Source organism: Suncus etruscus, chromosome 14 (genome assembly GCF_024139225.1).
Source record: "Suncus etruscus isolate mSunEtr1 chromosome 14, mSunEtr1.pri.cur, whole genome shotgun sequence".
NCBI lineage: Eukaryota > Metazoa > Chordata > Mammalia > Eulipotyphla > Soricidae > Suncus > Suncus etruscus.
In genome coordinates, this window is record NC_064861.1 from 87,761,560 (window position 1) to 87,773,645 (window position 12,086).

At 44.4% G+C, this 12,086-nt stretch overlaps 1 protein-coding gene across 1 annotated transcript; it reads right to left on the reverse strand.

Annotated features, from left to right (window-relative positions):
- Positions 1-3,586: 3,586 nt before the first annotated feature.
- Positions 3,587-11,110, reverse strand: LOC126028555 (structural maintenance of chromosomes protein 1A-like). Its single transcript, XM_049787512.1, has 3 exons — positions 10,987-11,110; positions 7,665-7,754; positions 3,587-5,268 (listed from the first exon to the last, which is right to left on the reverse strand). Exons 1-3 carry the CDS (start codon positions 11,108-11,110, stop codon positions 3,587-3,589), a joined length of 1,896 nt encoding a protein of 631 aa, XP_049643469.1.
- Between the last annotated feature and the right edge of the window lie 976 nt (positions 11,111-12,086).

The window sequence follows — 12,086 nt, forward strand, 5'->3', positions numbered from 1 at the left end:
ATGAAAGGCCAATGCCTCACCTCCATGTTCGGCCTCCATGCTATCTCTCCAGCTCCATTTTCATTCAAGTTCAGGTAGACCAGAAAGCCCATCTTTGAGGGCATTGAACTAGGCCTTTATTTCGGAAGAAGAGGCACATACACCCTCTGCACAGTGGGGAGCCACTGCAATGATGATCAATAAGTATCTGAACTTAGTCCAAGTTCTTAATCCAGTCTGAAGTCCATAAGATGTCTGAAATTGATGTCGACTATTTATAGATGGGAGCTTAAGTCACAAACCAAAACAAAATGTTTAAGGCAGAGACCCTCCCTGTGTAAATAAACAACTTGAGGGCCCATCCAAAATGGATGGAACCTTCTATAAACCTAGTATTTTGCCTATGATGCGCCCACGCAAAAAACCCTGAGAACAGACAAAAATATCATTTGGGAAATTATAGACAATAATATATAACTCACAAACCTAAAGTCAAGAAAGCAAAACCTTAATGTAATACAACATCGATTCCTAATATTAAAAACTAAAATAGAAAAACATTAATTACGATAGTCAAAAGAAGTGTAGTACCAAACATAACTTCAAAGGATTACAGTTATAGGAAAAACAACAGATGTAATTTCTACAGAGTTCAATACCAATCTGTAAATATGAGGGGTCTGGAACTCCAAAAAGACCGGCTGAAGACACTTGATGGGTCTGGAAAAGCGGGTTGAAGCCTTGTACAGGAGATAACATCAAGCTGAATGAAGAAGGAAGGCCAGTACAGTCATCCATGTGTTGGGGCATCCCCAAGCGTTACATCATTACATCATAAGTTGGTTGGGCTTCTGTATTTCCTTTGGGATCGGTGCAATCTTGGGGTAGCCATTGTAGAAACGGTCAACAATAGCATTTTGTATGTGGATGGAAAACCAGAAATTCAGATAGCACAGTTTAACTGGGATCCAGAGACTGTGGGTCTTGTCCATGGATCTTTTCTCTGGTGTTACATTGTGACACAAATCCCAGGTGGCTTCATTTCCAACAAGTTTGCAGCATATATGGTGTAAAACTCCAACAGTCATGGATTTCTTCTTCCCGCCGAGATCAGGAAGCTTGTAGTTGTGGGTGAAGGAGATGGGTTGCACATGTGAAATCCTGAAAATTAAAATGTTAAGGACTAGGAAGAGAGAAGGAAGGATAAGGAAGACTAATTTGGGGAAGATAAAGTTAGGAAAAAGGAAACTATATACAAAATATGCAGAACAGACAGACACTAAACAAGACATACATACACAGACTTCACAAAAAATATGGCCATAACACTCACTCATACTAAAAAATATTTGTTGGAAAGGATCCAAAATAGAGCAAAAGAAAAGAGAATTCAGCTGAATCAATTAAAAGCTCCTTAAAATGTAATAGCCGGCAATTGTTTAGATAAATCATTTCAAATTCACTAAAAATATTTTTTTTTGCCTAGCAGATCTGAAAGAGAATTTCATGCGTAATACAAACATGGACAACTCTACTATACGTGTATATCATTATATATACAAAGTTATTGTATAACAGTAACTTTATGATAATCAATCATAGGCAAGAAGCACTGTGAAGAAAGTCCACCTAAAATTATCATTATGTAAGCGTCTTAAAACCTAAATTGAGGGAAATAAAGCAATGATGTTAAAATAAAAAGAGTGAAAGTCGTTAAATGAGTATACCTAGAAAGAAAAACAACATTAATATGATGAGAAATTTCTCTTTCAGGTGAACCTTGACTAAATTAATTTGTAAAATTTCATGATTAACTGAGACCTAGAGCAATAATGAAATTAAGGCATAAATCCATCCTACAAGGAAACACATTGGGGATTCATGATTTTCAATCTATATTCATTGATCATGCCTGTGGAAAGAATCCTAGAGCATTAATAGCAACTGATAAGGAAGTAAAATGATTATCTGGTGTTCATTGTAGATCTCTAAGAAGTATAAAACAGGATGTATGCTGCTGTGGATTTCACCAATGTATTAGGGACTTTTTTGATCTTCTTGTCATCAAAATTGATCCAGTGTTGTTTTGCAGCAATTTTACAGTATGAAGTACAGTGTCCATAGTGAACTTTACCATAATGGTTTGACACCGATGATAAGTTGTATTTCTTAATCTTGCTTTTATTCTCTGAAGTGAATTCCTCTAAATTGAGGTCTTCTAAAGGAAAATCTACATAAGTATGCAATTTTTTTTATTTGTTTGCCATCAAAAGCAAAACGTTTCAAGTGTATTATAAGTACTGGTGGCAGTTTCCATAAGTACGTTTTCTTTGAAAAATCCCTTCTATTTTTGCAACTGTTGCACAGAACTTTGTTGTCATTTCTTAATTCTTCTTCTTTAAAAAATTCAGAGAGGCATTCCTGTAATGTACATTTATCTGTAGATGTAACAGCCAAAGACAAATGAACAAATGTCTCATAAACCTCAGACTTTTGGTGGCAAGTGAGACACTGGAGTATAGATTTGAATTGTCCTTGAAAGAGATCATAAATAATAGATTTATGAGCCTTTTGGTGTTCTGGACTAAATTGTTCATAATTTTCATTTCCCATGAGATGTGTAGTTTTGTCTGTCATTAGATTTACAGTAAGCAAGTCCTGATGTAATCCCTCTATTAGGAACATCAGTAGTTCGTGAGGATCCTGCTGATTGTGTCCAGCAAACTGGTCATTAAGTAAACCAATTGTTACTTTGAAGCTTTCAGGGTTAATATATCTATGAAATCCATTTCCCATGGTTTTGATGAGCTGACCAAATTCTTCGGCTAATTTACCTTCATGCCCCATCGGATTTTTCTTGTTAATATCCTTTTTATAATGATCTTTATAAAAATACTGAGTTAAGTCTGAAATATTATACAAGCATTGCAATATTGAGTTCATGTAGCAAGAGTTTCCTATATTTTGGAGCCCAGTTAAGACAGGTTCCTGTCTTTCCTTTTGCATCTCGGAGTGTAAGGGTTTATCACTACCATCAGTCTCACTCATTGTATGGTGTGTGACAGCTAAATCGTTCCCTGCCCCAGAGACCTTAGTAATATTACTGCTGTTAGTGTCTGAAGTATTCTGTTTTTTCTCTGAAGGGGAGTTTGTAGTCTGAACCTGATCATTTGTGCTAGCCCGATTTCTAACAAGACGTAATGGAACCCAAAATTTCTTGGGAGGGTCATCATTTATAGAAACATAGGCATAACCCCTTCCTCTTAGGAGAAGATAGCCAGCTATCCATTTTTCATCCTCCTTGATCCAAATAGGTTTATGGGTTGTTTCTTGTCTCTGAATATCTTCTTTAAAATGTCTTTCCGCTGCAGTGTAGCTTTCCCCTTGGGGTAAGTTAAAGTAATTTAGTGTGATAAGAGTCAAAGATAGCAAATCCGTTGGTGGTAAACCTCTTTTTCTATTTTTTTGCAATTGAGTTTTTAAGGTTCTGTGAGTCCTTTCTACAATGGCCTGTCCCCTACAATTGTAAGGAATTCCTCTGAGATGTCTTATCTGCCATTCCTTACAAAAAAATTCAAAAGTTTTGCTAACATAGGCTGGCCCATTATCAGTTTTTGAGAGATATGACAATGGCCTGGAAGTTGCAAGTTGACTGCTCCTTGATGTAATTTGCTACTTTGCCAATGTTGGTGTTATCCAGGGCAGCATCTATCTCATCCAGAACGAAGAAGGGGGCTGGCTTGTAGTTGTGGATGGCAAAGAGTAGGGCCAGAGCTGCCACTGTTTTCTCACCCCCTGACAAGTTATCCATTGGCCGGAATCGTTTGCCAGGAGCCACACAGTTGTAGTTAATGCCATCCAAATAGGGCTCCTCAGGATTCTCAGGACCCAGAAATGCCTGGGCACTGCTGTTGCGAGACAGGGCCTTGTAGATCTCATCAATGTTGGTAGCCACAGATTCAAAACAAGCATTGAAGCGGTCAAAACGCTCTTTCTTGATTTGTTCAAAAGCCTGCTTGGCCTTTTTGGCTCGTTTACGAGCAGCCTCAAACTCATCTGAGGTCTCCTGGAATTTGTCTCGGACACTTTCCAATTTTTCCATGGCCTTCATGTTGGGAGCAGCAATACGCTGAAGCACACTTTGCTGCTCATTCAGTTTCTGCTGCAGTGTGTTCATCTCCTGCTTGATCTCCTCCTCAGCCTGAGCATCCTTCAGATCCTCACACAGGTCACCATAGTCTATCTCAATGAGGGCCTCTCGTGCATAGATACTTGATGTTCGCTGGGATCCACTCACTGAATCTTCTCCCTGGGAACTACCTTCTTCCTGACTAATATCATCCATGGTACCCTTAGACAGTGGCAACTTAATGTCTTGCATCTTGCAGGCTTGTAGAAGGTTGTGGCGGTCACTGCGTTTCTGTTCAAGCTTGGTCTCAATAGCTGTCACCTCCTTCTGTAAATGGGTCATTTCCTTGTTGGCACCTCCCAGTTTCTTCCGAATCTGCTCCATCTCATGATTCTTGTCATTCACCTCTGACTTCTTTGCTAAATGCTGATTCTTCAGATCTTGGAGCTGGGCCATGGTCTCATCTATGATCTTCATGTGCCTTTGCTCCTCCTTCTTGAGCTTCTCTATCTCATTTTCATCCTTTTTCACTGTCTGTTCCCACATGTGTACTTTATCCTGGTCTTCTTTTAACTGGTTCTTTTCAAAATCCAACTGGATACCCAAGCGAGTTTTTTGATTTTCAAACTCCAAACGCTTTTTAGCAATTTCATTCTGACGCTTCACTTTTTCTTCCTCAAACTCTCGGATGTTGCGCACACCTATCTCTCGACAAAACTCTTCAAAAACTTCATCTTCTACCTGGTTCATCTTTTCCTTCAAATCTTTCATTTCCCTCTCTCGGCTCTGGATAATCCTCTTAATATCATTGATGCGAGGACCAAAGTTGGCTAGTTCACTCTCCAGCTTCGACTTTTCCTGTAGATTAAGGGCTAAATGACGTGTCTTGGTCTGTTCCAAGTCACTCTGTGAATACTTGAGTCGCATCTGCAGTCCATGGGCCTGAGACTGCACCTGACGCAGTTCTGCTTCTTTTCGCTTTGCCTTCATTTGTTCTTTTAGCTCCTCTGTCAACCGCTCCTTCTTCTCTTTCAATTTGTCTACTGCTTTCTCATCCCAACGTCTTGCCTTGGCCTTCAGGTCACTGGCCCCACCAGAGATCACACCAGATTTCTGGAACAGTGAATATTTACATACACAACAGTCTCTTTTTCTTATTCCTCATGGCAACCTTGCTTTAGGCCCATTCACCTGGAACTGGACTCTAGAACTCTTTTTCTCAGGTGCACATTCCAACACCAGAGTCCTCCTATTCCATGGGGCTCAAGTTGTTGGCTGTGAGGTGCGTTTGATTAATGGTACCATGAGGAGAACAAAGGACATGGCCCTATGGTGAATCTGGATCCATCCTGAGGTGTCTGTTATCAGAGTTGGCGTGTCCCCATACTGAGGGGATGTGTGGTGTGAAGAGAAAGGGTTAAGGACCAAGCTCAGGGACTCGAAGAACCCTGCTCTTGTCAGGGGGAAGCTCAGATTCAGGTTTAAGAAAGTTCTAGAGTGTCAGTGTGGGAGGACACGAGGTGGGTGTCAGTAGACCCAGCATTGCTCCTCCTATTCTCTCTCCAAGGAGGCCTGATCCCCCTAAAAGTGCTCCCCAGGAAAGTGTGGGTTCCTTCACCTACTAAGTATATTACTTGGACTCTGTGCTTAATTCCTGGGATTCCACTGACAGCTTCCTAGAGATTGGAGTGAGGCCCAGCCTACAGTCCTTCAACCCTAAGAAGCCTAGGCCACAGCCTAGAACTGGGTCTCTGAGCAAAAATGACACAGGGATGCCAGGAGCAGGCTGGGTCTGTCCAGCATCAGGATGAGGCACTGCTTGGGGATTCTGGGATTCTGTTTTTTGTTTTGTTTTGTCTTTGGGCCACACCCATTTGAAGCTCAGGAGTTACTCCTGGCTATGTGCTCAGAAATTGCTCCTGGCTTGGGGGACCATATGGGACACCAGGGGATTGAACCTCGGTCCATCATACGCTAGCGCTTGCAAGGCAGACACCTTACCTCTAGCGCCACCTTCCCGGCCCCAATTCTGGGATTCGGGACCTGAGCCCAAAGCTTCCTCATGCAGAGCTCAGGCTTCATCCCGCTAAGTCACCTCAAAGGATGAATATGCCCAGTTGGTTTGGGGGCCACAGAGACATCATCAGTCCCCTGAGTTTCAGGACTTGGTGGTGACTGCAGAAGTCTGTTCTGATTGGCAGGTTGTGTTCTGGATGACTGACTTAGTGACTGTTGCTCTGTGCCTCAGTTTACCTCAGTGGAACAGGTGGTGCTATGAGGAAACCTTCCTGGGTCAGTTGCTGATGTGAGAGTCCAGGAGAGTGAAGTTGTGCCCAGGAGCGCCCTCTGCTGTCACTGTTCCCTGGGAGGCCCTCAGGGTCATAGTGGGGCTGCCAGGAGCATCTTTCTTCCTGTTCCCCCACCACCACCACCACCCCGCCCGGGTCACTGATCTTCCTTCGGAGATTCCTGAGCTTCCTGCTCTTGGCTAATGGCTCTGTGTTGAGTCTGAGGGAAAGGACAGGTGTGTTCCAGCAGGAAAAAGACAGGTATGTCCTTGCTGCATGAAACCCTGGGCTGAACCCTGACTGACACCAGCTCAGGCACCTTGGCACTCGAGTCTGCAGGAATCTTTGCTTCCCTAGTGTCCTCCAGGAGCCACCCCAGGTCAGGACGAACTCTCCAGGGCCATGGAGTCAGGCCTTTGGGGACTTCCCAGACTGAGTATCTGGGAACTCGGGTGAGGGGGCTATTCATTCAGTGTCTGACTGACTCCCACAATGTTTTTCTTAGGGTCCTGTAATAGGGGTGCAATAATTAACCAGGACTCTCTGCCATGTGCTGGCCAAGTCCCCCTACCAACCCTTTTCTGAGAGAGGAGCCTGCAGGGTCCAACTCTGTGAAGGACCTGGATCTATCCCTTTCCCAGTAGGTCCTGCAGAGATGCTCAAATGCCCCAATAGGAGTTTTCTACAGGACAGGAAGTTCTGTTCACACTGCTTGGGAATGGAAATCCCCAGAGCCCGAAGTCAGGGAGGGTTTGCTCACCGTAGACATGGAGGTGTCCCTTTCCACGTATAGTGTTATTATTCTTTGTCAAGACTTCTATACTGTAATTCCCCGTGTCCTCCAGGATGAGGTTCTGGATCAACAGGGAACCATTCTCGTAAAGGCTTTTTCGTGAGCTGTGTTTAGGCCCGATGATAACACCTTTTGAGTTTCTTGTTATAATCTTGTTATCGTCTATGATAGCACCTTTGTACCAGGTGGTATGGTAAAACTTTTCTGGCATATTTCTGGCAAATAGAAGAACTTCCTTTCCTTTAACAGCTTTGGATGGCACCATCGCCATGGTTAACTGTTGGGCAGTGGTGGGTGGGTTCCAGAAGGTTAAGAGTGAGGCTGGAATAGACAAAGTCTGTGTTATTTTTCAACCTCTCCCTGCTCCCTGTGCTTTCTTCCCAAAGTGCTGAGAGTACTCTGTTCACCCTCAGAGCTCTGTGACCCCTGAAGCTCCAAGTCTTTCCCCCCAACCCCTAGAAATATCCCCTCTCACCTGTGAGCAGGGACAAGTGCCAGGCCATGGAGCCTCTGTGTGCCGGAACTGAGGGGGTCTCCATGTGCAGCTGCTGCTGGGTCCCTTCGGCTAACAGAAGAGCCAGAGCCCCCAGGAAGATCTCAAAGATCAGCTGTTGCCCCGACAGACAGACGTACAGACTGTAAGTTTAATGCTTCCTCCTTTTGAACTCTTTTGGGAGGAGTCTCTGCTGGTCACATGCTGGGGCAGCTCCCCACCTCCTTTGCTCTTGTCCTGTCAAAACTTTATATCCCAGGGCTGAGGACTCTCCTCTTCAGCTGGGATTGTACATACAACACAAATGAGTAGCACATGGATGTCTTCACATTTGAATGAATGCATGTACACATACACATTCAGTACAAATGACTCAAACATGGGCTATGTGCTGCATGGACATGCAGATGTGTGCACCCAGGCACATGTGTGCCTATATGTGCATAGGTGTGAGTCTACACCCATGTGCACAAACAGCCGTGATGGCAACACATGTGTGTCATGAACACAGACCAGACACCACTGTTAGTGGGCCTCAGGCCTGAGTAATTGTGATTAGGGTCCCCAGAGCCCCTAATTATGGATGCTCTGGTCTCTCCTCCTGGCTTTTCTTTCCAGAGCAGGAGCCAAGGCTCACTCAGGAGTTCATGTTAACGGGTGTCCCTAGATTGTCCCCAGGATTGCTGTGGGTCCCAGATGAGGCCTTAAAAACATGGCTGGAGTAGCTATAGGTCACAGACCCAATAGATAAGATAATGCAGGATGGAATCAGCATTCTGTGTTTCATTTGGGGACGCTGAAGTCTGGGAAATGAATATTCTGTCTTGGTAGATGTAGGAAGTTGTACAAAGGCACTGGAGATGCAGGACCTCTGGAAGGCTCAGAACTTGGAGGGATCCTAGAGGAGAGACTCCTCGTCCAGAATCCTGGCCACACTTGGGCTGTCAGCAGACCAGAACTTTCCAGCTCTCCCTCTTACCAGCTTAGAAACAAACACTGCAGGTGGACAGTTCTGGAAAAACCTTTATAAATGAACCTGACCCAAGCAAAGACATGTACTTCTTTGGACTGGCTTTGGTTTCATCGCAGACTGAGCACTGTACTCTCCATGGGGTTTCTGAGGCTGGTGGGCCTCTGATCTCCCTGACATGTGTTCCTTCCTTTCCAACAGCCTTGAGACTAATTTACTACCTGCCAATCTCCTTCCTGGACTGGTTTGAGGTCAGAGTCTACAGGAAAAGACCAGCCTTTGGCTATTGCACATCTTGGCTCCATTCTCAGTCTTCCACCTTTCTTTATCTCCTTCATCATCTGCAGATACATTTCCTTTACTTCTAATTTTCATTTCTCTTTTTCTGCTCCCTTCTTTCTCTATCTTTATTTTTTTTCTTAATACTTTTTCTCCCTGCTCCCAGACCTACCTCTACAACTCCAGCCCAAATATTGGTTCTTTTTTTAACTGAAATTGTATTTATTGATTTGTTTGGGGGCCACACCAGACAATGGCCAGGGCTTACTGTTGGCTCTGCATTCAGGACTCACTCATAGTGGGGCTCAAGGGACTGTCTAAGGTGTTAGAAATCCTAATTCAAATAGAATAGAATACTACCATAGAATTCTTCAATTTAGGTTTATTTTGTTGAAAACTCCTTTCCTTCTTGGATCTGGACATAAGACTCAATCCTCAGGTGAAAAACTTCTCAGTTCAAATTTCTTCAATGATAGTTTTGTTATTTTGTCCCGTAACAGTAGTGCTCGAGGGTTAGTCCAGCCTCTGAGCTGGGGAATTATTCTGGTCTGTTGGCAACCAAAGAATCAAGTACCATGGTGAAGGAGTAAAGGGAAGCTCTGGCCTGTCTCTTTTTCAGTATCCCTCTAAGCTGGTCTCACCTGGTTCTAAACTGCCTTCTGCCCCTCATGTGCTCTCATCCTGAGTCTGAACTGTTATCCTGTATAGAATTCAGGATACTAATTAGAGCCTCTCAAAATATGGTAGCCCCAACTCTTCTTGGCCCCTCAGTGTTGTGGCTGATGAACATGCACAGACAACTTCATGACCAACTTGAGTGTTGGGGGTAGGTCTGTGTAGAGGATCTGAGTGGTCTGATGTGACCTGGTCCTTGTCAGTGTGGATACGGAGCAGTTCCTGTTGATTTAATATAACATAAATTATAAAGTCCACACATTGGGTCAGGCCTTCCTTGGCATGGTGTCTCTGCCTGCAGGTTTGAAGAAGGGTAGTAATGGTGAATACAATATTTTCCGGCATATGAGAGGACTTTTTAACCCATGAAAAACTTCTTAAAAGTCGGGGGTCATCTTATACACTGGTATACGGCATGCTGAAACTTACTCCAGCTTCAGGGATGAGTGATCCACCCCCCTCTTACTGCTGCATCCCATCCAGCTGCTAGGCGTCATCACTCAGTCCTCTGCTTGTCCTGATTCATCTTTCAGAGCACACAGAGGAACTGAGTTACCAAGCAGAGCACTGCATCCCATCTAGCCGCCAGGTGTCATCGCTGGTATGTGGCCTTCTGGTGCTCATTCCTCTGTTCAGCTTTTATGGGACACAGAGGAGGAGCTCTGTCTCCCTCTAACAGTCCTATTAATCACTGCATCCCAGCCACTTGCTCTTGGAGGAGCCCCCTCTCCCTGCTCTCAATGTAGATCACAATTAAAAAATCACAGTCACTCACTACAAATGACATTTGTAAAATGATTTTTGGCACTCCAAAGTCTAGCTTTATTAAACACATAACGTTAACTTTGAGGTTCTACTCTTTTTCTCTTACATTTTATCAATTTCCATTTCGTGTACGTTAAAAGAGAGGTAGTTTTATACAGTGAATATAGCCCAACCCCTATATTTTAACAGGAAAAGTAGGGTGTCATTTTATATGCCAGAAAACACAGTAATTCACAGTCAGTTAAAGTTTCATTGAAGTCAGCTTGCTTTATTCCCTCATGGCTTTTTCTCTGCCATTTGCAAGAGCCAAGTCAACTTAACTCATCTATTTTTCTCAGAGCTTTATCTGTCTCCCTTCCTGCTGCTAATCCATGCTTCCTTGCTCCTCTTCTCCTCTCCCCAGCCAGCCTCTTATTCTTTATTCAAAAGCACCTGTCCATTCCATGTGTGGGTGGGTTTGACCATCCAGGAGGGATTAACATATCAACAGAAATCTTAGAGCATTGGGGGAATGTTGACCTTACAGCCCTCTAGGTAGGGACTGGAGTTACTCACAGAGAACAGTCAAAATGAATGGGTCACTGTAGTGGACACACATGGAGTTTGAGGTCTCACACTCATAGTGTCCTGTGTCTTTCCTTTTGACATGGAACACAGTCAGAGTCCTGTTTTCCAGGGACAACTGTAGCCTGGCACTGGGCTGGATGAGCCAAGTGTTAGTGAACCACTGGTACATCATGTCTGGACTTTCTGATTCACACTTAAGACCACAGAGTTTTCCTGCTCCAAAGGGCTTGGGTTATTGGCTGTCAAATAGTGGTAGGTGCCACTATTTGAACAAAAAAATAAGGTTCAGTGGATACCCACATCCTTCCTGAGGCATCTGCCATCAGAATCACCAAGATTTCTCCTCTCAGTTCTCTCATCCCTTAGACACTGAGGTGGTATATGGCTTGGAGAGAAAGAAGTAAGGATAGAGCTCAGGAACCAGACTAGCCCTGCTCTATCAGGAGGAAGCTCAGACTCAGTTTTAAGAACGTTCCAGAGTAAGAGTGTGGAGGACACAGGATAGGCATCTTTGTTCTGCTTTTGAATGACAGGGTTTCAGGTCATCTGCCTGGTATCTGTTTTCAGATGTGGTAGAGACGCAGGATGTGGGCTCCCTCATGTCTTTCCCCAGAGCCCTGATGAAGCCACACCTTGACCTTCTACAGGATAGTTGAGCATATTCTCTCCTTCCCTTGCCCCATGAGAATCTCCCTGCTGATCCCCCAAATACCCAGCACTGTCCTGTGGTGTCTGGCTGGACCCAGGGTGCTCAGTAGTGCCTTTTGGCACAGGGTTGTGGACCTGGCAGTGCTGGGATCCAACACATGCAGAGTGGGGGGCTCATCTCTAGGAATTGTGCCCACATTGTCCCCTCAGGACCTTCCTCTGCTCTTCTGTGCGCTTTCCAAAGTGCAAATAATATTCTGCCCACCCCCCTCAGAGCTTTGTGACTTTGGCCAACTTCGAGGAATGTTCCCCCTCACTTGTAAGCAGGAGGCCCTGCCAAAACATGGCCCCTCTGTGGGTGTGGCCTAAGGGGGGATTCATGTGCTGCTGCTGTGGTTCTCTTCACTGAACAATAGCTGGAGACCCAGACAGGTCCCAGGCAGACAGTGTGAGTCCCTGAGCTTCCTCTTCCTGAGCTAAGCTGCTCCCAGTAGGATCCT